General features: G+C 45.4%; 1 protein-coding gene across 1 annotated transcript; it reads left to right on the forward strand.

Annotated features, from left to right (window-relative positions):
* The first annotated feature begins 359 nt into the window (after positions 1-359).
* LOC144119076 (uncharacterized) lies at positions 360-16,530 on the forward strand. The gene is made up of 8 exons (XM_077651801.1): positions 360-473; positions 2,518-2,587; positions 2,784-2,872; positions 6,747-6,812; positions 7,367-7,474; positions 8,002-8,055; positions 8,194-8,247; positions 16,187-16,530. Exons 1-8 carry the CDS (start codon positions 429-431, stop codon positions 16,433-16,435), a joined length of 735 nt encoding a protein of 244 aa, XP_077507927.1. The 5' UTR covers positions 360-428; the 3' UTR covers positions 16,436-16,530.
* The last annotated feature ends 8,942 nt before the right edge of the window (positions 16,531-25,472 follow it).

Raw genomic sequence — 25,472 nt, forward strand, 5'->3', positions numbered from 1 at the left:
CATACCGTACTTACTACTTTGGAAGTGCACTAGTGAAACAGAATGGGTTATTCTGTTCGGTCTCGGTGGCTAATTTCATCACGCGTGAAAGTCTCCAAGGCTGAGAGTAGTATTTTTGTGATTAGAACGAGGTACGTAATAGATTCAGAGCGACTTCTGCTGAACCCTTGTGTCTTACAAATGCTTTATATTTTATATTTCTTGCATTCCATCGGAATCTCTTTAAATTAATGCTTGCTTTTTCACTGGTAATAATTTAATGCTCTTTCTGGGCTGAGAGAACAGTAATAACGAAGGAAAATGAAGAGTGGACAAAGATAAAGAAGAAATGCACAAGCTTAGGCAACAGGAGTAGAAGATGAAACTGAAGAATGAGCCAGCTTCTTGCCATGTTTTAAGAAGAAGAAGCAGCCCATTTCTTGAAGAACATGGTTAGCGACAAGGACCTCAAGAAGATCGCCGTTGTCTATTCTGTACGTAATTTAAAGGTTAATTAGGCAACGCGATGTTCCTCGTGGTTTCTGTGATTAGGAGTTTGCGTAGCAGACGTTTCCTTGGTTTGTATTTGCCACTCTCTGTGTTATGTTGTCTCTTTTCTCAGTGGACAAGAGAATACATCAGCTCTCTAAAATGCGTCGAGCAATTCATAAAAAGATACCCTAATCTTAACGACGTTTTGATGATTCAGCACCCATGCTGCTCGCAAGCAACTGAAAAAGTAAAACTGCAAGGGAAGAACATGTGCGGGCCTCGTATTCAAGCCCTCCCGTAATGTTCCATCATGAGAGCAGAATTTTGTTTACGTGCGAACGAAGTTCCACACTTCATTGCAGGCCAATGCGTCGAGTGCACGGATAAAAGCATGGCTAAAATCGAGCACTCGCACCCGGGATTACACCGCTAATGACACTCGGTGCATTGGCAATTTTTCTTCCCAGTATTATTTGTCAATAAATGAAGTCGCCCTCTTGGGGACTACAGATTACGGTAGTGCAGAGCTTTCTCGAGGAATCTTTAAGCTCACCTTCCGCTGCATAAGTTTCTTCGTCAAAAGCAATAAGCGAATGGTTGCTATGCCTAGAAGAGGCCTGTTATTCTCTAATCGCCATGAGCATCCCGTTGTACAGTAAAACATGCCCATGCAAAATCCTACTACTAACATGATAGTCCGATGCGAACATATTAATGCAGCTCTCTGAGCGATAGATGCCTGTCGCTGACTTATATTCTGGTGTGGGAAGTAGAAAATAATTGTGTCATCCTTGCTTTTCGTATAAAAGTCTTCGCAAACAGTGAGGCACCGATATCATATATAATTAGCGATGACTGATTTTACTACCGTCTATGCGATATTACATATTCTCATGCTTGCCAAGTATCATAAGTTAATTTCTGCTTGAAGGAATGGCAATGCGGCCAATGACTTTATAAAATAGCTATAATGGTTGGCTGCTTGCCAAAAGTTGCTCGGTTTGGCGCCACATGTTGATGATTCTAAGAATTTCTTGCAGTTTATTTTTAAAACACTGAGATGCGGGTGCAGTCTTGCCGTGTACATAATTAAGCAAGCCGTACAGTACGCACGCAACAAAGCTCATTTATTGTGAGCCTAAACAGTTAAATTACCTCTTGAATTTCTCTTTTTTTATCGCGTAAGATTGTATTGCGAAATCGAAGACTGTCAACATAGGAGCGAAATTATAGCGTTTAATTTTTTTAATCGCTAGTGTCGTTCGAAATATCGAGCGAAAAGAGGCAGTTTCAAGGCTCGTTGAGTTGGCGTTCCAACTTCGCGCGTTTATAAAATGATACCGCTTGCATTTTTAACGCACCATATTTAGAGACTGATCTGTAAGAATTTAACCTGGTTTCGGCGAGAACAGCACGTGCCGTGACGCTATTTGAAATATTTTCAACACTGGAAGTCTGCCATAAAACACTTTTAAAGACATTTTTGACGCTCGACACTTCAAACCACAATGCCGGTTCACACAATTTAAACACGTGATTCGCCTTAGATGCCGGCGACCTTAATCTTGTGTACTAAAACTGAAACTAAAATGTTAATTTGTTCCTTCGAGGTGGAAAAAACAAATGTTATGATGTCTATTATAGACATAGTGGCACTATTGTTGTCCGGTCCACATGCGCAGACCGCACCGACGTATGCTTCATTATTTTAACACAAAAATTTCTAGAGGCTAAGAAACATTACTCTGTATATGTGACGCTCTTCCTCGCAAATAGAAAATAACGCTATCAAGTACAACCACGACTAGGCTAAGCGTGCTTGTTGTATTTTATCGAATCATGTGGCAAATCGCATGCAGCGGCTCGATACTTCGATATATGTTTCTTGCGCGGAAGCAAGGCTTCCCCAAGCATTAATATTTAAAATACAAAAGACTATGTTTAAGAAGTGCATGTTACGGTTTTCGTCTAGGGTAGTCGCCGATGATCCCTACTTTCCTCTGCAGTTCAGACGCATAATTTTTTTGCTCAAATCTTTTGTTTCAGCTCACGCAAGCACTACTATGTTGCTACTATATCATCTTGGGCTACAGGAACAAGTTCGGCGGTATTCGAGGTGAGGGGTGCTTTTCAACAATGTCCAACTTTTCGTGAGCTTAAAAAAGGAAGAGTAAGAAAAGTGGGGCTTTTTTGTAGCTGATGGTTCAAAATTTCTACATTTCAATCCATTACTTAGTTATCACGAATGACGTAAGTAGTAGCCTGAAAAACATACTGATGATTCACTGAAACTCCTTTCCCGCTACTTTCAGAATACATGCTATACTTCGACATTTACTTCGGCACGGAGTGCTTCCTAAACAGCTGTACAGGAGTCATACTATTCAGCGGCATGCAAAAGGTTCGTGGCTTTCACTGCAGTCTGCTATGTTTGCCTGTATTACCAAAATTGTAGCTTTTTCAGACTTACAGTTTGTAACTTTTGAAAGGAAGCGGCACTCTTTTAGTCCCTAAGGCCAGTCCACAAGTAATCGTGACCAGGGTTAATTTAAACACCATCACAGCAGTCTGCTTTCCATCACTCTTCGTTCGCTTCTTTCACACTTATGTGTAAAGAGCTGCATCTGAAAGGGCCAGAAATAGGAAAAAGAGCTAGGACTCTTTTCGCTGGACCTTGCTATTGGTATCAAGGAGTCAAGGGTATTATTTGAAAGTCGGCTCGAGCCTAGGACCGCACTTCTGATCGGAATTCTAATCCTGTCATTGACGGTCGCGTGAACTTCTAGTTTACGTGGAACTCGCACTCTTAAACAGTTTTCCACCTGGATGCAAGCAATTTAAAGTGTGCTTGTAAGATCGGGTTAAGTTTTATTTATAATTTTGCGTACCAGAGCAAAGCTAAAGTGAACAGTTCGCATCAGCATTTCAGCAAAGTATGCGTTGTTCATCCGGCCAAATCAAAGAGCCAGTTTTGTCCCGTACAGAGCCATATTTCAGCGAACACACCTTTGTTATTGCGCCGCGCCGATTACTAATTAAAACTGTAAGGTGCCTTTTATTTTTTTTTGCATCATAGTTAAGTCATTTATACAAAAGTACAAATCAAATCGTAAAACTCGTTAAAACCTGCATATCAGCGCGCTTAAGACCCCTAGGCTATCGCAATTTGCCCGATGCCTTCCAATTCTGTATCCGGCATACTCCAGATGCAGATGCGGGACGTTAAACTGCACGTACCATTTTCATTTCGTAAAGCATTTCTATGCCAAATATTTTATTGAACCGGCTTAATTTGCAGATATTACTGCACCTAGTTTGGCGTGGACGATGATTTGTTGCAGCTGCCGTGCATTAAATAATTCAAAACAAGACCAAATAAACCTTTGCGATTAATCACTTTGTTTGCTCAGGCCTACTCTGGGTGTATTTTAACAAAGCCGCTTTATACCGTGGATTCTCTATTTCTCTGCAGTCTAAATTCAGCTGGTCCAGGTCATTTTTATAATTATTATAGAACCACAGAAAGGCAAGTTGTGGTTGAAGATAGTTTAAATAACTATTCTGTCATTCGCTTCGCTTGGACATTCACATTTAGCGGAACATATTGCGACGAAGGAGACGAGGCCGGCAGTGGTGCGGGGCGGAGCGCTCGCTCTAGGTCAGCGGACATTAAAAATCTCTTGTACATTGTTCATCGCGCCTTATTCTTTGGCTGGCCGCTGCGCAACATTTGGCGGAAGTGCGTGGTATTTTTACTACCCCGGCCCCGGAGCTTCAGAGCTGTGCTGCCCGCATGTTTCCTTTGAAGTGCTCGTGGTTTCGCACCTCCCGGCATTATCCCAGCATGCCAGGTATGACCCAACGCCGCCGATTTTATCTGCCCTGCCTCAAGCCCGACCAGAAGACACGACGACATGACTGCGACCACACTGATCCAAGACCGCCGCCACTGATGTGAGTCTCAATGATCGCCCACACATGTGAACCCAGAAGACACGATGACCAACGACGCCACGTATCCCAGATCAAAACCGCTGACCTGAGACCCCACTGACCACCCCCCCACACAAAAGAACACAGCGCCCCAGTCCTGCCGTTGTGTGCGTCCACGGTCCTAGGCGTAGGCTTCCGGTAACCGGTGGCTTTTCACTCTTCGTGGACCTGGCTTCACCCGGTCGTCATCGGCTAATCTGCTCATATCTTTCATCGTGACGGCAAGCCCTTCATCTACTTCTCTGTTCATCCCTTCTATCGTACCCATTGGCATGTGCTGTCTTTCATCGTCTTGCCATTTTTCTAGTTTGCGATCGGAACCATCGTTCGGTGGCTCCTGGTCTTGTGGCGCACTAGAAGTCGATGAACTGCACAGTGGCGCTGACGGGAGCGCTTGCGCCAGGGCTCCAGCGCCAATAAAATTATGCCATCACCATCCTTCATGTTCCTTCTTCGTTGGCTTTCCGTCCCGTAACAAACAATAGCGGCAGCTTGAGCTACGCACACACGTCATCAGGACCAAAATAACAAGCAAGATAAGGTCACAGGGAGGCTACATATGCCAAGTTTTCCTATTGTCGTCTTCTGTGAAACAAGAGTTCTGTACGGAACACGAAACATCAGTTGTTTTGTATTTTACTTTTGTCAATGCCTGTTATATGCATTTGTCACATTAGGCTATATAACGGCAACAGATCTGAAGACTATATAAGCCACCTGTGCCCATAGTGCTCTATTCTAAACAAAGGATTTCACATGAAATGCAAAAGGTCAATTGTTTTGTTTGTTTGACTTTGTTCAGTGACCATTATATGCAGTTCTAAGGAAATAGCTTGTATGCGACCTTCCAGAGTCACCAGGAATTCCTTTCTGCGTTTATTGAGCAAGTTAAACCTCTGGAGTGCGCCAAATTTGCCGTAGTCTTATGCAGCCCACGACACCAATTTTTCTTACTTAACAATGCACGTCAACGTCAAACTGCAGCATGATTTGAACTAAGTGCGTGAACACTGTCAAATTTGCATATTTCGGAGCGCACTAGAAGCGAACGCACGCGTTGCAGCATACCGCAAGCAGTGAATGAGCCCTTCTTCGGATAAAGGTGCGCTGCGAAATCATTGTCAAGAGAAGCGCGAGGTTTGGTGAGCACAAAAGAACTCTTTGTGATCGTTGCTACGTTCTTTAGGACGCTAAAAGCAGGACACGAGAAGCACATGCCGCGCGTTGCGGCCTACTCTTTCGGCAACTGTCAATTTTTGTACCTTTGAGAGCCCTTTTCTGCTGCACATATTGTTTTGTTGTTTACTTCCTTGGTGTTCGAATATGAGATTGATATCTCCGCTTTCTATTCTAATGTTTATTCTCCCTTGTTCTTTGTAGAATAATTTCCCTAGAACACATTAATAAAGAAACACCGGTGACTAATTCAAGCTGACCTGTTTCAACAGATTGCCCCAGTCTAGATGAAAATACGGTGTATTCTTGGAAATGCCAGCTTTCATTCCGTGCGAAAGGCGAACAATGAGACGCAGGAGGCGACATAACCTATCCGTTTCTCAAGTACACTGCTTTATGCAGGCACACTTTTCCTCATGGATGCCAGAGGCTTCGCTACACCGCGACGCACTCCGAAAGGCCAACCACAGAGCCCTTTATGGCGTAGAATTCAGGAATTTGCATCCAAATAACGCAACACCACACATGGACGAGAAAGACTGAACATATATATGTTTTGTTACCAAGCCGACGAAATTACCACTTTATTATCTTGAATCGGGTAGGGGTAAATTTTTTTTTGGAATTAGCTCAATAAATAGATCAATTGTCGCTGGACTAATAATAACATTAAATGAAATAGCCATAGAAATGATTTTTACAGAGAAATAAGACTGCGTGGATTTGTTCTCACCGTGTCTCTAAAGACCTTTTTGTCACTAGTCACAGTATGCCCTTACCCCAATAATTCCCTCGTAATGACGACCTAATGGGTAGTTTGAAGACATATAAATAAAGCGCCTCATAAAAACAATTTTAAAAGCGGCCCACCTTCGACCAGACCACCTGTAAGGCGACAGCAATCTTATGGCGCGCCTCCGACAGTTGTGATGTGTCGTCTTTTCAGTGGATGTACCAGCTTCTCGATTGCGCCGCGCTGCACCGTTAAATTGTACATTAGGCTGTGCTTTAGGCGCCTGCACGCCAGACTGGTTTCCTGTTCTGATTTGAAAACACTAGTCTGATGCTGGTTACTAATGTCATTTTGGCGTCGCTCTCTCTCCCAGTTTCGAATACCGAAAGAAGAGCTCGCGGAAAATCCTACGTGCCACTGTGTTACCAAGTTTGTGGATGTAAGTTACATTCAAGCGTAGGATTTTAAAATTCCTGTGGCTGCAGTTCGGCAATCGTCTTTGTAAATATAATGACAGCCCTTGCTGCAGAAATTGCTAGCCTAGCGCGGCATGCCGCTTCAATGATGCCCCGCAATCATCTATGGCGCCACAAGTTCAGCATCTTGTCATTATGGTCGCGCACTGTTTTTCTTATTGAATAAAGCGGCTTATATCTAAGACATTCCATTTAAAAGTATGAAATGAATGCCCAATGAATTCAACGACTACACGCTAACACCAAAGTGAACTCCGCCCTTTTGCGTCGTGTCGCATCCAGTTGATCGAAAAGTGAATACTGTAATCTGCGTTCGCGCTAGTGCACGTGGCCTCACAAGCAGAAGAAGCAAAGGAGTTCAGTAATAACTTATTACTGTTATATATCTCGGGTATATGACACGTAGGAGTCGTCATTGCGTTGAAAAGTTGTGCAATGGTCGTGTTAATGGCCTGTGTTAAGCCGTTTGTTCTGAGCTTTTCACATGTCTCTTTTCTGCATCTGACTGCATGTGTAGGAGCCTCTGGAGTCACTCCGGCTATTCATCGCTTGGGCGGTAGTGGCTGCCGTCCTGTGCTTCTGCGGCAGTGTGACCCTTGCCTGTGTGCTCAAGTGGGGAGACATCGTGTGTACCTCCTTTCTTCCTTATTCAATCATGAAAGGAAATGATGCACTGCCCAGGCTGATAGCCATATAATGGCTTTAGCGCATAAGCTATGAATGTGTTGCTGGGAGAATACAGTTCTTGCTGTTAGACTCAATGTTTCCAACCCACGCATGTTCCTGAACCAAAGCATGAAATGTCTGTCTTATGCCAACAGCAAAGCGCCTGAGTGTTGTCACTGCAGAATAAAAGCATGCGATCAATGTCGTCGGAGTCTCAGTGCATGCATGTGAGTTCAAGTCTGAAAGTGATCACCTTATTACCGATTGCGCATACTTTAAGACAAAACTAATAGAAATGATGTAGTAAAATGAACACCGGCAGCATGATTTAGTTGCTATATTTCATTCCATTAGAAATGATTACGAAGAAAAATCTAAGAAACATAGATACAAGAAACGCGCTAGAAATGTCACGAAAACTGCATTTATCCTTTATTTTTGGATGTACAAGAGGAAGATAATAAATTGTTATTTCTCATTTTACAGCCCAGCTACAACCTTAAAGACGACAACGTTTTGAGAAAGCATGACAAACTCCGGGTGAGGGCATTTGATGTTGTGCAGTGAGTTTTTGCGACTATGCCTTCCTGTTTTATAAAATCAGGTGTGACAAATTTTGTACAGTCATGTTTACCTCGCCCGTAACGCACTATGCTGTCCACTGTCTTCATTTAACAGGACACATCCATCTTTTCCTATGTCGTTTTCTACTTTATATACGCCGTTTTCAAGGTGAGTAACATGCATCTTAATCTACAAATAATTATGGGCTGGAAAATTTCACCTAAAAGGAGAAGTTTCTCAAAGACGTCTTAAATTTTCCCTCGGTGGTTACTGCCGCTGCCCCACATTGTCTTCAAATGTCCAAACATCTGAATAAAAAGCAATAAATTAACGCAACCACGGTTCCATTATTATCAGTCAAATTTCGCGTACCTGTTTTTTGTGGGATGTCTTTAATGAATTCAAGGCGTAACGTCAAACTTTTTAAATAGCTGCGTGGGTCTCCACTCAAGAGCAGCAAAATGCAGAGTGTGCGGTTGCACTAGTAGCGTTGAACAAGCCTTTTTCATATAGAAGCGGCATCACCGTCGCTGTTCTGATGTGTTGCATGGGAAAACTGATGTGTTCACGTGCTGCCAAACATCGCGTTACCCTAATAGCTTAGAGTAATGATTAAGAGGCCTAGGAGCAGCTGCTCATGAGAATGTATCGCCTATGGTCATGTTGGGCCGGAGGACTGACAATGAGTGTAAGAACCTGAGAAACACGCAGTAGAGCTACCATGATCTCTTCTTCCCCCAGGGTCAAGCGGAAAATCCTGAAGTTCATTTGCCTTAAAGTGCACTCAGCAGATTAGCGCTGTTATGTTAAGCCTTGAATATTTCGCAAATTTAAGCATGCTAAGCGACCTCACCTTATATATCGTGAGGCAACAGATGGCTGTGTTTGGAGCTTACATTTCATCACTACAATATAGCCACATGCAGCTTTCCCCCTCTAAAACGCGCTCAACTTTAGGTTTACAGTAATTAATAGCCAGATCAGGCCTGTAGTCTGTGGAGCAGTGTTTATTATTGCTGTAAGCACAGAACAAATAAAGGAGCGCAAGGAGAGGTCCTGGTGAGCGGTGCACAGAAGTGTGACAGATTTGCAGCGGTTGCAGAAATATGGCCATGACTACGTGTGAGGCAAATTACAAGAAGCATGCTTGGGGTCACAGAACGAAGCAGTATATGAAGGCTAATTCACGCTCAGCAAGATTCAGCAATTTTGGAAGTGGCGTCATAATAATAAGTTTGGTTGCCTGCATATCGCCTCTTGCAGCTTTGGGTGTATTATGTTCCTTTGTAATTGTTGAGCGTCTTGAGTGCGATTATTTACAACAAAGTGAAATGTTGCATACGCTATTTTATGTCATCTATGCTAAAAAAAACTAATGTTCTCATGACGAGTAGCGCAGCGGGCCTGTCATTACTGCTGTTTTTATAACTCTCGCTTGATGGTCATTATGGCATGGAAAGTTGTAATCAGTAGGGCTAGTCTTCTACAATATATTGATTATCATTAAACTCCAGCATCATTCACCTCACATCGGATCGGAAATATCCGTTCAGACTTCAAAGTTTGTTGAAAGCGGGTAAACTGTTAGTTGACAGTAACCGGGCACTCGGCGTATTTGCTCACTTGATGTAGTGTGCGACTGCTCGACACAAGGTCGCGCGAGCGAATCCCGCCCTCAAAAAGCACATTTCGTTCAGTAGGTTCATGAGGGGACGTATTTTGAACATCCGATCAGTCGTCTCCTCGATCAAGAATTAGGTGCAACTTTTTTTTATCTCAATAAACCAATTTCGGCTCATACGCTTAGCTACATATGGCACTCCAACATCATCATCAACGCACCAGTAAAGTTTCAGACGTGGGCGGCTATTCTAGACAGACTGCAGAAAAATACCGGTGCACCTCTTCAGATCATCTAAATCGCTAGAAAAGCCGTGCCCATTTTTTTGCTTTGTATAGTTGCCAGTCTACTATCATATGAGTGAGTATTTGGTCATCAAGAATGGTGCTGAATATTTGACTCGGAGTATAACCGCTGTAGAGAGATCTTAACATCGCCTTGCGCTCCGCTGCCTCGTTAGTTGAATTCTCCCAGGTATGCTCAGCTTGATGCCTGGTCCAGTTCACGACAGGAACCTTTGCGCGCTTCAACGCGAGGACACACTCGTCATCTTCTTCCTTGCTATAGCAATTAACTTCGACTTTGCCTGCAAAACAAACAGTTTGATGTAAAGGACTTGCACGGCTTTGAAGGCTATGGCAAAAAGTGTGTTTCGCTCAAAACAGGACGCAATAGCATCGGTAAGAACCACGCAAAGGACATGCTTCTGCGCAGGATGAACTGCGCCTCGAAGGTGGATCGCAGAACATTCGGAGACCCCCGCGCAAACTGATACAAATATTCGCAGTGCACACTCCTCTCCTCCCTCACTGAATCACCAACCAAAGTGGTGTCCGAGCCCTGTCCTATTCTACCCGCTTCAGCCCCACTACATACTGTCTAGGCTACTACGGATGAAAATAACGAAGAAAAATAGTGCTTTGTTGCTGTCACGATCATTGACGCCGAACATTGAGGAACCTCAAAGTGCCTAAGTAAATGCTACCACACTAAAACACTAAACAGAAAAACAGTTTTTACCAGAAACGTCATTCACTGGCATAGCACGCATACAATCCTCGCCGCCTTCCTCTTCGTCTGTTTCTGCTGATGAGTCTCAAGGAATTATGACCAAATCAACATCATCTCCAACATTCTGTGAATTATCTGCTGCAGCCTCGTGTGTTTCGCTGAGCCGACAGAATGGTTTCTTGCCGAAGAAGACATCCGAATTTATAGTATCAGCTATTTAGAAGAGCGACTGCCATTGTGCACACACGAGGTACTGGGGTACTAAAGATACTGCAGCAAGGTTTACTCTTATATTACACAAAAAGCGTAAAACGTATGCAACTTTCACAGCACTCAGTGCTTACTTCCGCTCTTCTTGAAGCTATATAAAAGATGTTTCATGAAATATTGATACTCTAACCAGGAGAACAATTTTACGAGGCGCTTACCTGAGAGGTTAGCGGGAATGAAATTGGCCGATAGTTGATCGTAGACATGTACTCCTAGGAGTGCTGCGAACGCGCTCGCTTGATTTAGGAGTGTTGGCTGTCCCTCTGCTGGTGTAGTTGCAAACTACTGAAAAAGAAATACTCATTTTCCAATTAAAAATAAAAGAAATTATAGCCGTACTTGTTAACGTAAAGCGGCCCCAAATGGGTTAAGGAGCGGACCTTCATCCGTATCCTCGGTACTGGAGTGTGAGGGGTCGATGTTCTGCTGTAGTCACGCCATTTTTTCGTTACAAATTGCTGCAGACGTTTACGCATGAACGAATGAATCTTTTGAGCCTCATGATACTATTCTAAAGGCCTGAATCGACTGTAAACATTTTCCATTTTTCATCCAAGTGCCCTCATGTCGCTCATGCTCTTCAACTATACTTGTGAACTCATCAGGCATGGGAGCTTGCTTGGTGCAAAGACTGAGGCTATCTTGCACCAGCAAAACGAAGTCGTCAATATTATTGTCTATGGAAACTTTGTGAGTTATGTTGTGACTGACAGACGAAAAGCTTCCCAAATGGTAAGTTTGGATTTACGTCGGGCACTCTGACATCGTAAGCTAGCATGATTTACCAATACCGGATAGTAATCACACCACGTGTCTCAATGTCTGTGCCCACTCCACATCAGACACCAGATATTCTGTGTACAGAGTCAGATCTATGCAGCTCGGATAAAGAAAACTGCGTAGAAAGGTCGGAGAACCATCGTTCACAAAACATAAGTTACATTTCTGTACGGCGCGCTCATGGACCCTTCCCCGGGTGAAATAGTGGCCACTACCCCAAGCAATATTATGAGTGTAAAAATCACTGCAAATCGGTAAATGAGAGCCCGCTATATTAAAGATATTCAGTACAGCATCAATGCAGCAACGACAAGATGCTTGCAGATACTAATAACAGTTACACAGACCTTACCAAGGACACTTTACTCCTGAACATCAGAATAACTGTACTGGATCAGGTAGCACGGTAGGTCCTTCCACACACACATCACCCTGCTCAAACCAGAGGGACGTGATGATTTGTATGACAAATAGTTCGAAATACGGTAGTCGTCACCAGCACCGGCTTCAAGTATGCACAACCCAGGAAAATTGTTTTGCTCAAAAAGTCTTGGAAAGTCGGCACTTTTTGCTCTTAAACTGTTTACATTCCACTGAATAAGGGTGACATTTGTTAGCGGTTTTTCATGAAAACTTTGCCCAATGCAGGACCTAGGAAGCCGTGCCAGTAGAGGCTCCACCGAGAGCAAAGCCTTCACCTCCGAGAGGTTGTTTCCTTGCGGCATGGCTGTAACAATAGCTCGAACTACAGTAAACAGCTGCACCACTGAGATTGAAGAGTTGACTCCAGTAACTGGGCCTTGTTCAGGTACCGCTTGCACTGGCCGAGCAGAAGAACGCTCAAATGAGGTGATTGAGAGATCCAAAATAGGATATTGCACATGACTTTCAGAACGCTCCCGAGTAGGCCTCTTCAATGCGGAAGCAAGCCGCACAGCTGAAGAATTGGATTCAGAATTGTGTACTTGATTGCTTGAGTTTTTTTAGCTGACTTGTACAGCGCGGACGCATACTATGCAGGTTTCAAAGCTTGGTGTATGTCAGGCTGCACTGGATTCTGGCGCACTAGATGCACTGCTTCCAGATTTGGAGGAGGTGCGTTTTGGCGAGGCGAACTGCCATGACGTTTTTCGTGACACCAGAGGTTTGAAGCAGCTATGTTTTGGGGACAACCTCAGAAAGAAGCGGTATGATTACAACCACAGTTCTCCCACTTCTGTAGCAGGAGCGATTTGCACTGGGTGTGCAAATGGCTCTCCGAATTAACCTTGCATCGGAGCTTTGCGCGGCAGTTCTTTGCCATGTAGCCGTATCGCCTGTAGTTGAAGCACCGGAGTGCTGGTCAAAAATACTCTTGCCAGGATAACTAGTGAAGTCTAAGAACACCCTCTCTTGCAATGGGCGGTCTTGCCTGCATGTGAGATTCACTGAATATATGGGATGGGATTCCACCGCTCCATCCTCTTGACGTCGAGTACATAGTCTGTCGGCGTGCCGAGATTATTCCGGCATTCCTCGAATTTCTAATTGCTCATCCCTCAGCTCCATTTTCCAAGCGTTTCGTGTGTAGGGCTCGGGAATGGAAGGACTGACAACTAATACAGCCACTGCAGATAGCAACAGTAGACGCTTCTCTGATGTTAAGAAATTAACACACACACAAAACCTGTCATCTTTATTTACTCTGAATGACGTAACTTTCTCGTTTTCGGCAGAACCAATTTCTAACGAATCTCTGTTTGTATTCGCTTGCCAATTTTGTAGAGGCAAAACGCTAAGGCGCACGTCTGCTCTGCGGTGTCAGTGCACGTTAAAGATCCCTAGGTGGTCGAAAGTATTCCGGAGCCCTCCACTACGGCACCTCTTTCTTCCTTTCTTCTTTCACTCACTCTTTTATCTTTTCGCTTACGGCGTGGTTCGGGTGTCCAACGATATATGAGGCATACTGCGCCATTTTCGTTCCCCAAAAACCAATTATTATTATCGATATTCACTTGCCAAAAGCTTCGGCCCTCTTCAGTCGGGCGGGACACTACAGGAATCCGCTCCGGTCGCTTTTTTTTATAGGAGACAAGCGTAAACTGGGCTTCATCACACTCCGCCTTACTCGGCGTATCGTGTAAGGTGCTCTAATTATAACTGGTGCTTTCCTGAAGGCGAGCGTTTTTGTTCTCCACTTCCTCTAATCCATCCTCTGCGAGAGGATGCGTTGTGATAGATCCCACTCCGTTAACACCAGTAATGGTGGTTCGAGGATGTTATTCAGCACATGACAGCCAGCCGACGCTTTACTGCACATAGTAATGCATTTATCATGCCCGGGATACCTATCGAAACATTATGGTGGGGAGACTGGGTGTTTTAGGGGTTCGTCTCCAACCACCGCGGTGGCTGCAGACGGGCGAAATCAAACACAGCGCACTTCGTACGATGCACTAGACGTACCAAAAACCCACACGAGGACCAGTGGGCTCACGAAATGGCGGTAGACACAAAATGCAAAAAAAAACTTGACGGAGCGCAGCAGAACAGCGATCGAATAGAAGCACCTCTTCCTTTAACATGTTATTATTGAACCGCACGATATGGTATCAGGCGAACATGACACTTGACTAAGAGCGCCTACTTTGTACTTACTGCCATGGTAGTGCAATGCTTCGCAGCACGTCTCCACTATAGTCGGAAAAAATACTTAAAAACACAGCGGCTTTTGCCCGTCGAACGACCCCTTCCAGCCAATGGCGTCGGCCGGTTCTCATGACCCTGCTAGTGTGACAAAGCAGGAGGTGGCAGTTGAAAGGCGATAATCCCTCCCCTTTTTGGTCGTCGATAGACTCCTGTTTACATTGTGGCGCCGCTCCCGGTATTTTCACGTTTGCAGAGTCGTGAGAATTGGCCGACGGCATTGGCCAAAAGGGGGTTCTTTGACAGGGAAAAGCTGTCTTCGTTCTTGAGTTGTATCCGACCTTAAGTAGTAGCCTATCTTTCAGCATATTCCGAGCGCGGGCACTTCTCGTCGTCATATGAACTTTTTGTACGTTGTGTCTTTCAATATTCCTCTGTATTTTCCGCCTTCTTTCTTCGTAAAAAACACCAGCCCCCCATTTCTGCAGGAGATTAGCGAATTCACATGTGCAGTCTTCCCTACACTTTATAGTACAACAAAATTTCGTGTTACTCCTGAAACCTGCTTGGTAGGTACGCCCTTTTAAACGGAGACAATCGTGCCTCGGCAATACCTGCGGCCATTCGATGTATTTGGCACTGCTTCCTTAGAATCATTCATTATCATCATCACTTTTACAGTCAGGCGTGCGACACTTGTAGGAACCAGGGGTCGGCTTCTGTGAGTGGTGCGCATTGACCAGCGGGCTAGTTTTGCTCTTCACATACAAGGGACCGTGAAGCGTCTTGTCTGCCTAAACCTTTCTGGCTACTCTCGTTCCTTGAAGGCTGATAGATATAGGGCTTCACTACAAACGCGATCTTGAACTGCTGGAGCTGCACCGCTTTATTTGTTAACAATACGCAATATACAGTCCTATCTTTGTAACAGCGGTTCTACAAAGCGGCGTGAGATAAGTGGTCTTGAAGTTCGTTTCCTTAGCATCAAGGATTCTCAATATGAGACAGCGCACCGCTTAATGTGTTTCAGATCTGTATGCAATATCTCTCTGAATGCGGACAGTATGTTTGCTGCTCTCTGGAAAAGATAAAAATGTGAACTAATCCGCAGCGTCCAGACATGCACCATTTGCAACGCCGCAATATATCTGCTGAATTCAAATACGAAAATGTCTGCTTGTTCAGTGCGGGTAGAAGGACTTATCGCTCCGGCAGTCTTTGAATGCGGCGTTGACATTATATTCGGAGAGATTTCTCGATTAGAATATTTCGGACACTGAAAGTAATGGCAAGAAACCCAAGTTGAAATACTTGATAACTTGGATAAAAAATTGGCTACTAATTGTAGTGTCATTACCGGAAAACTGACGGAGCAGGTTTAATACTGGAAACACGGCATTAACTTCACGGCAAAGGACTTGCTGGTGTAGTTGCTTGATATTTAGATAAAAAAGGCCACTTAAATGATAGTATTTCGCAAGTAAGGAACATTATTTGTGCCCAGCTCTATAGCTATGTTCCACGCTTCCTGTTATTGATTACGGACGTCACAGTTTATTTGGGGCTTTATTTTTCTGTCATAATAGTGAACCAACTTCTGCGCCGCACATACCTGTGCTTGAAGTTTCAGCCCGTTGAACTTTCAAAAGCTGTTCCCTGCACCGGGCAGTCGCATCACAAATATCGCTTTCCCTTTGCTACAATGCAGGTCCTTCCCAACTCCAAATGTTCAGTGTATATGCCATGTACACTGCCACACGTCCAAACAGTAAGCATGTGGTGAATACTGACACTGTGCAGGCGCTGGTGCTGATCGTGCTGTGCAAGTTCTACTGCCACCATCTACGCAAGGTGAAGAACGGCCAGCCGCTGTACACGCCCTACGACCACGGAGCCCACCGCGACCACCACCGCGTGTTCGCACCCGCGCCGCGTCCCGAGCGGAGTGCCGTCATCGGCAGCCGCTTCCCGGCGGCTAGCGTCAGCGCCGACACCTCGGTGGCCACAGTGAAGCGAGCCGCTAGCAGCCTAGTTCCGCGTGCTCAATGACCGAGACGCTACTCGTCTGGCCTTCAGGACAGCGTTTATCTGATTTCGTGTGTGCACTGCTTTCACTAAGCAGCTACTACTAAGAATTTTTTTAGATGATATAAAAATCACGCATCACTTCATTTACGTGCTTGTGTCACACAGCACTGCTTAAAGCTCTCGCTAAACTCGCATAAAATTCGTCGGCTATGGCGGCACGCGAGCACGCTCAAGGAAAAATGCGCAAGTTTGTTTTTCTTACTTCAAGTTATTTACAAGCACTGACTTTGACCGAACACGCAGTAACTAATTGTGCAAAAACTCTTTTCTTCTTGTTTTCGTACCTTTCGTAAGGCTTAAATTGCTATGCTAACTTTTTACCGAACATTAAGCCTGGCTAGCGCGTCTCAGCACAGATGCTGCTACCTTGTTACTAAGGAACGATAACAATTTTTTGCATTAACGAAAGGCTTGTGAGATGAACAAAGTTCGGCGTATAACTTTTATTGGATGTCGGTAATCCGCTAAGTGAATGAAGACTGAACGAAACCAATCGTAATACAAACTATGTTGCATCTTTCCAACTACTTCTCACAATCTAATCTCTGACGGTGAATAGAACAAGGACATTAAAATAATGATCACTACAATGTTGCCATGCGGCGCGGTGTGCTCTCCATCAATAACGTTTTGCAATCATATCTCTCCGGAATGCCTTGTTCTACTTTATACGTGTTTGCAGAGGTGAAGAACGCTGACAAGTTGATCTGTTCTTGACTCTTCTAGTACTTGTGTTCCTCGATTGCCTACTTCAAAAGCATTGGCGTCAGAGGCACAGCATGATACCATTGCTCGAGAATGAGCCGCGATGGAATTCACTGTTTGGCGTTTATCACAGCGTTTAGAGTCATGCTCTGCCAATTCCTCTCCAAGCGGCTGCCAATAAAACACCAAAATTCACGGAAAGTTGCATTCTAACCCATGAGTGAAAGATTGCGTGCATAAAAACTGGCGAAAAACAAGGTCTGTCACGTTCGCCTAGGTTTACAATTATTTTATCTTATGTACCACTTCGCGAACTCTCAGGGCAGTGCATTGTACTTTGATTTGCTTTTGCGTTTCGCTGCAGAGCAGTGTTGGACTCTTCTCTTACTCCGGGACCCGTTCAGAAGCTTCAGATTAGTGTTTTGCTTAGAGGGAACATTAAAAGAACAACTGTAGCTAAAATATGAATAATTTGCATGAATAACGTGACGGGTAACACCGTCTGAGGTTTCTTGATGCGCGCTGCTGAAATTCTTACGTTTTAGCCCCACAGCAAATGTATCAGCAAAGTAGTAGCTGCCAGCATGTCTAGCACCAGACACTTGCATTTCATGCTTTTCACACAGTGTACTCTTTCTTCTGATTTGTTGCAAGCATGCGCTGCGTTTCGAGTCCCAAAACCTCTTTCTCTAATTTTAAGACAAGCAATCTGAGGAAGCTTCTTTCTTGATTTATAAAAACGCTTGGGCTGCTACGCCCCACCCTACTTGGAAAAAAATTATGCATTCTACGATATAAATAAAAGAGCAAAACATCTCTTTGTGCCCACCGTTAAGGTTCAGCTCCACCCAGTTGGCGGATCGAACTTCGAAAGCGTTTGGTTTAAGCAACTCGTTTTTTCTCCGATTGCCCTCTGCGACTTCCAAGTCACTCTGAATACTTCTTTCTGTTTTACGGTTTATTGAGTCACATTGCTTTCTCTCAGTGTTCTATGAGTCGCATAGCCGTTGGGGGTGCTTGCTCATGTGGCTGTAAATCCTGTTTTAACTACACTAGAGCTCGACTCAAGGACATTATCGAGTGAGACTACATAAGCGGTTTTGTTCGAGAACCAATCGAGTAATAAATATGAGGTCATAGATCTTAGTGAAGTTAGGCGTCCCGGTGAAGCGCATATATGTTAAAAGAGTCGGATGTACTCGGATTCTTTTTGTGAGAGGCAGACAAGGCAGACAACCAGGGCACTGAATAGACGAAGAAAACAACAGTCACCAGAAATGTGGGCCATGCGCTATAGCAAAACACTCATGGCCGGCAGACGACGCAAGCCGGGATTAACACTAAGGAGGTTTCGCCGCTGCGCCGGAAGGTGGCGACTGTGCTGTTATTGGTTTTTTGCTCGTGTTTGCGCCTTTGGCATTGGCATCCAAAAACTCATTGCCGGGCAGCCACTCGCAAAACCGACCTTCGGGCAATTGTAACCATTAATCGATTTTTCATTTTTAAAACTTCAATTTTCTGCAGCTCAAGTGCTTGGCGAAATTCCAAAATGATTTTTCCTGGAAATCTTGATGCACACATTGGAAACCACGAAGGGTGCGTTGGAAGCATATTGGTGACAATGGAAATAATACTTTGATTGTTGAAAGATGCTGGGTACGGGTGGTGGCGGATAGATTTCATGACAACGTTACTGGAGAGATTGTTGGGCACATGGCAGATTCGGTGGAGGCAGTGGGAGCTCATGATGGTAACGATGGTGGCAAAGCTGGGCTAGTTGGTTACATGTTGGTTATAGATTGGGCGGCTGGAGCTCTTGTTGGTGGCTATAAAAAGAGCTGGCTGGGTATTCAAGTCGGTGGCACTCGGTGTGCTAAAAGATACTGCTCTCTGATAGTGTGTACACAATTGCTCTGTGAAGCACGTGCACGCTCCACTCGAAAAAATGGTTTGAATATTCGAGTGGGCTAATGTATAGTCTGAGTTTCCGGGTCATGCAAGTATGCGCAGGCGATACCTCCCAGCTACTGGCGTACGTCGCGAGAGTACGCAGCTTGGACGCCTCAGCACCACGCCACTTCGAATCATGTACCACTGCCCGCAAACGTACCACGATCACTCGAGCGCGTCGCCTGGAATGACACGTAGCTGACGCTGTCATTTCTCTCCGAGACAATGTTGCACGGTGCAGGGGCTGGCGATAGCGATTGGGCTTCAGCTAGCCTAGCGCAGCCACCACTCAGCGGATGTAAAGTCAATCAAAGTAACGCACTCGGGCGCTCGTCTTATACTTTTGGGCGCCGGTATATATATGCGATCTTGAAGTGTTGCACTATTCGGATTGGAAAATAAGGAAATGGCTAGAAACCGACGTGCAGCGCCAAGGCAGGGAGGATGCATTAGCGTTATCAGCGCCGACATCTTATCTTTCACGCAAAGGATGCTGAACAACGTTGTACGGCAACCTATTATCTACATGTACTGTGATAGACTGCAGAGCACTATGGAGATTGTTCTCACGACGCTGTTTAAACGCCGCCGCCTCGCCCATTCTTTCAAGGAACAGCTTCACCAGGTTTTCACAACCTCCTTTATCTACGACTATTACGTTGGGTACTTTTAATGCCTTGCTCATCACTTTCTACACGCAACACGCTTCTTCTCTTGCCTCTGCACGTCACCGCGCACGTTTCAAGGATGGGAACTGTCGCTGTCGTTAAATGTATGACTGACGTTAAGCACATTGAACCCGCGTGAGTTCAAAGCACTTTCTATAATTTGCGCTTGCTTGAGCGCTAGGCTGCTGAACCGTAGGTCGTAGTCTCGATCCTAACCGAAGTGGCGGGATTTTGACAGAGGTGAAAAGAAGAAAAAAAGCCTGTGTGCTTTGCGATGTCCGCGCACGTTAAGAAATTATAGGTGGTCTGATTAATCCGGAGTCCTTCAATAGGTCAGTGCCCATTCACAGCGTCGGAACATCCAACTCCCTTATTTACATACTGACCCGAAATGAGCGCGTTTGATCCCGGCTGTGGCTGGGGAAGTTTGATGAAGGGGAAATTCTAGAGGCCTGTCTACTGTGCAATGTCAGGACACGTGAACGATGGTAAAAATTTCCAGAGCCTTTCACAACAGACTCCACCATAGATAAACCAAAACAAACTAAACCAATCCACAACTTACGAAGCACTATTTCAGGAGGCAACTACGAACTGAATTCAGTTTCCGCTCGCCAGTATTACATTTTTTATCCAGTATCTGAATATTTTTTTCTTTTTTTATGATGCCAATCGCGTTTCTGGTTACTAGGCCTAGAGTACAAAACAATGCATTTAGATCATTCTGCTTTAGTTTTAGTGCTGTTTATTTACACTTTCGAATGGTCTTTGGCAGATTTTTTTATTAAAAGCTAGATTCTTTTGTTAATGCTAGTGGATTTGATCTATTTTAAACAAGCCAGTTTTCCTCATTTCTTATATGTATGTGATGTTCACTGTTGGGCGCAGTTTTCTAGTCTTTGTATTCCTGACATAGCGACAATGGTGAATCGGTATCTACAGGCGGCACATACGCCTTCAATTACGAGTCGATAGCATAGATTTCGTGGCCACTAAATGGAGTAAAAAGTAGAGTCGTATGTTGTTACTGCAGTGTTGTTTAACAACGCCTACGACATGGCAGCGAATGCCTGCAGGCCACCTACGTCCTCCCACTAGGCAATACGAAGATTTTCTGATGGCTGGCATGCCATAGCGGACAATCTCTATGCTGCCGTCGGAATAGCTTGCCGAGAGCTAGGAAAGCGAGAAAAACGCCCAAAACTGTGTTGGTGTGGTTTTGAGCATAAACTGTCAACCTAGCAAAAGCAGCTCCTAAAACCATAGCTAATGCTGCCTTTATGAGCCACGGTGTATTAAAAAATTTCAAGCGAACGTTATTAAAACATCCTATAATTACCACATAGCATGTGCCTTGATAAACGAACAAATTTCATTGCGTAAAAGTGTTTCGAAAGTTAAGAAAAGCTGTTGACGCCCATGTCACACAACGTAAGAAAAGAAAACTGTTCCTTGGCGGTAACCGCGCTATACTTTGAGATCTTTTCGGAGATCTGATTGCGTGGAGACAATTTCCAAGTAACTAAATTCTCCATCCTCACTGCAGTATCCGAAGCCACTCTGCGGAATGACTTCTCTTCTCTGTCAGCGCTAGCTCTTGACTCAAGACATTAACAAGAGTGCACTTGAAGAGTTCCTGCTGTGTTAAACTTCTTGGCCTTGTCTGTGTGTGTGCAGCACCCTTTGTTAAAATATCTGACCGACTCGCCCAGCAACGCACTCTCTTAAACAGAAGTTGAAGACAAATTGTATATAGCCTAAATTTATGGAGTAGAAAAAATCGCAGCCGACGTGAGACGCGTCCGTGTGCTCCGGCAGACACCTGGCGGTCCGTCGCGCCGCACATAATAGGCCTTTTGCCTTTCTCCTCAATCGAAACGCGGCGGCCGCAGTTGGGTTCGCACCCAGGTACTCCGGCTCAGTAGACGACCGCCTTAACCACTGAACCACCGCGACGGCGCATTCTGAACCGAAAAGCTTCGCTACGCTATGTAAAGGTCTTTGGGTAGGCAGCACAACCAGCTTGAACGACCTTCAGCCCAATCAAGGATCCCTTATGGCGCGGTTCAGTTGTCCACCGAGATGTGAGACAGATACTGCGCCATTTCCTTCGGTCAAAAACCAGTTTTCGATCTTCAATATTATACTAATCACGAGAACAACCTGGACCCATTTCTTATTGTGTAAATAGTTACTGCGTAAACACAGTTTACACAGTTTTTACTGTGTAAACTGTCCCCTCTCTTCTTTGATTTCATTTCTCCACTCTGCATGCTATTTATTTCCACTCTCCTGCTCAGGTGCTTTAGTATCGATTGCAGATGCTGGGGCTAGAAAAAATCTTTTCCTTCCTTTTTATTATTATTTTAATAAAAAACCACTTACACATATACTTCATTTTCTCCGTCTTCCTTTCATTTTCGCTCCCACTTTTATCCTTCTCTTACGGCGCGATTCAGGTGTCTATCAAGATATGCAAGTTGCTGTGCCATTTCATTTCCTCTAATCCAGAGAAAACAAATTAGCCGCCGACGTTAATTGGCGTTGACAACGTTGTAGAGGTTGTTGATTTTTACGAAAGGAAAGACGCACAACTGGCTGTCTGCGTCAGTGGACACCTCAATCTCGCTTTCATGTAGGTGGCTTTGGTGTCCAAACGCAAAAACTTGCTTTGATTGCGCTTTGACCCGCCGCGGTGCCTCAGTGGTTGGGGTGCTTGGCTACTGATCCGGAGTACCCTGGTTAGAAGCATCTTTTCTTAGACGAAAAAGAAATCTGCGAAGGTGGTTCGATACTGGTCCAGGAGTCCACGGGCTTGTGCTTCACATAGAGCCCGGTCCACCTGCCATTTCTGGCCGGCGGGCTCAGCGGTCCGTAAAGCAGCCTCCCGGGAAGAATGAGTAGGATTGGGGATGAGGGGTGCTGCCAGTGGGGAAGGACATTCCGAAAGGTAGTGGAAAAGTGTGGATCTCGGCGCGCCACAGGTGTTACAATGAGGAGGAAAGCTGGGGTGAAAGCATTATAGACGGTAGTGTTAAATAAAGCAGGCCGTCTGTAATTGTTGCCATGTGGCCCTGGAAAAGGGCGACAGTATTGTGGGGTGGTGGTAATGTCATGAGGCTGATTTTGTAGAATGTTGTGATTTGATGAGTTGTGTAAATGACCGATGAGGCCTCTTGTGCAGGGTTGGATGCCTGATCGTCCAGGGTCCGGGAGGAGAGTTCTTGGGACAGCCCATGAACGCGCTCATTACTGCGGATCGAGGCATGCCCAGGGATCGACGACACTGTCGAATGACCGTTCGGTCGAGAGAGGTGGCTGTGGCAAGAATACGGTGTGTGCCCGGCGTCGCCACGCCCTTTAGCTAGTGGCGGCATGTGGCCTGGGAATCTGTGCAAATTTCGGTTATGTTTTTGTCAATGCTACAGTGGGACAGCGCAAGTGCAATGGCGGCTCCTTCCGCCTCTGCAGATGAACTAGTTCGGATAGTGGCGGTGGCCCCCACAGTGCCGTCTTGATAGGCTGCGCCTGCCGTGAAGAATCCTGCTTTAGAATTTTCGGCCGCGTCGACATAAAGTACATCGGAGCGGTTGCTTTGTGTTTTGGAGTAATAGCACATTCGAGCCTGCCGCCTACCTTGATGGAGGCTAGCGCTCATAATGGGTGGTAGGGGATTCTGATATCTGTGATCCTGCGTGCGCATAGAAATCATGTAAGGTGTAGGACTTGTTTGCGTGGGAATGGGGGATTGAGACACCTGTCGCAGTAAGCATTGTCCTGTTTCCGTGCGACTCAGGCAGACTAATTGGTTGGTGCGTTGAGTCGCTATTAATGCGATCATGGTTTTGTGGATACCAGTGGCCGGGAGACGTTTCATGCTAATCGTCCGTGGAAGACGTAGGGCGGAGTTGGCAGCCGTGCGTATTAGGATGTCTGCCTGTCGTGTTTGGCGCTGAGTGAGAATGTAGTATAGGAAGTGGTATGTAATGCGGCTAATGATTAATACAGTGGTCATATTGGTCTCGCGATCAGAGCAGCCACCTGTTTGGTCTGTCTTTGCAAGAGCTGAGGAGTGACGGCTGCAGCGAGCGTCTTGTTAATGAGAAGGCCGAGAATCTTCACCTCAGACACAATGGGCTCTGGATTCCCATACATGTGCAGTTCAATGGGGAGGGGAGGAGTTTCAGCTGCAAGAGTTCCGATTTATTTGAAGAACAACGGAGGCCTGTGTTTGTTATTTGGGTGGTGGTGATATATATGGCAGATTGCAGGATATTCTGGGCTGTTCCAATGGATCCTCCCGTTATCCAGAGGGTTATATCATCTGCGTGTATGGCTGTGTGGATCCCTGGGATAGCAGCAAGGGCATTTGCCACTGGCGCTAGGGCAATACGGCAATGTTAAAAAGTAAGGCTGATAGGACCACCCCTTCTGGGGTTCCCTGTTTAGGCCGGGGGAAAGGCTGGGAGGCGACATCCCCAAGGTGGAATTCTGCCGTGCGGCCCTGCAGGAAGGCCCGAACATATTGCCATATGCGGGTGCCGCAGATATGGCTATGACTCATTGTGTCGAAAGCCTTATGAATATCCAGGGCCAATATGGCTCGCGCGGCGGCTGCACGGCGCTTAGCGTAAAAGAGAGACTCTTCAAGGCAGAGAAGTACGTCTTGCTCCGAGATGTTTGAACTGTAGCCAAATTGAACGTTGGAGAGAAAGCCTGTTGTTTCTAGGAACAGTTCCAGACGATTTAGAATTACATGATCGAAGTGCTTGCCGACACACCTCGTTAAGAAGATGGGGCGCAATTTTTGAAGAGTGAGGGGTTTGCCCGGTTTGGGTATAAATCGCGTGCTGGCATGGGTCCAGGTTGATTGGAGCGCCCCAGCGTGCCAGTGGTTATTAAAGAGCTCAGTGAGTTCTTGGAGGGAGACCGTCCAGACTGAGTAGTGCCGTGTACGTTATGCCATCCAGCCCCGGCGCCGTAGAACGGTGAATGCTAAAGAGTGCTCGGCGAAATTCGTTTAAGGTGATCTCGGCATCTATTTTCGGGTTAGGTGGAGGTAGATTGGGTGGATCGGCTGACTGAAGCGAGGTGTGTATATAAGTGTCCCGTAGTTGGCCAATTACGTCTGTGTCCTTTTGGAGATCTAGTTGTATTAGACGTTGTGCGTTTACTTGTGTCTGAGATTTAGAGGTATTTGGATTTAAGAGAGCGCGTAGGAGGGACCACGTGCGTTTAGTGCCTAATGTACCCTTGAGGTTGTTACAAAAGGTTGCCCAGTTTGCGCGGGCTAGCGTGTTCGCTCATTCTTCTGCGTCGCGTCTGAGAGCGGCAATGCGGAGTCTCAATATACGATCGTGTTGCTGGTGATGCCAGCGCTTCAGAAGTCCCTGTCGGGTCTCCCATAGATGAGGCAGATGTGGATCAATCTGCGGCGTCATAGGGGTGTTTTTAATGCGTTTGCTGTTCGCCTGGATAGCTCCCGCCAGACGGTCTGTCCAGTCGGTGACAGTATGGGGTTCGCTGGAATCAGCTGCCAAGTATGAGCGTAATTTATCTCATTTGGTGAGGAGCTGTGAACGAGGGTTGAAAATCTTGGAATCGTAAGCAATAGTAGTGGAGACTGGAAAGTGGTCACTCTGAAGCCTGTCTTGGAGCACCGTGTGAGATTTAAC

This window comes from Amblyomma americanum, chromosome 2 (assembly GCF_052857255.1).
Source record: "Amblyomma americanum isolate KBUSLIRL-KWMA chromosome 2, ASM5285725v1, whole genome shotgun sequence".
Taxonomy (NCBI): Eukaryota; Metazoa; Arthropoda; class Arachnida; order Ixodida; family Ixodidae; genus Amblyomma; species Amblyomma americanum.

Excerpts from the sequence above, each read along its gene's own strand:
- LOC144119076 (XM_077651801.1), top strand. The coding sequence starts at position 429 with ATGGTTAGCGACAAGGACCTCAAGAAGATCGCCGTTGTCTATTCT. Across the intron at positions 8,056-8,193 it reads GAAAGCATGACAAACTCCGG|GACACATCCATCTTTTCCTA; the intron begins GTGAGGGCATTT and ends TTCATTTAACAG. Across the intron at positions 8,248-16,186 it reads TTATATACGCCGTTTTCAAG|GCGCTGGTGCTGATCGTGCT; the intron begins GTGAGTAACATG and ends GACACTGTGCAG.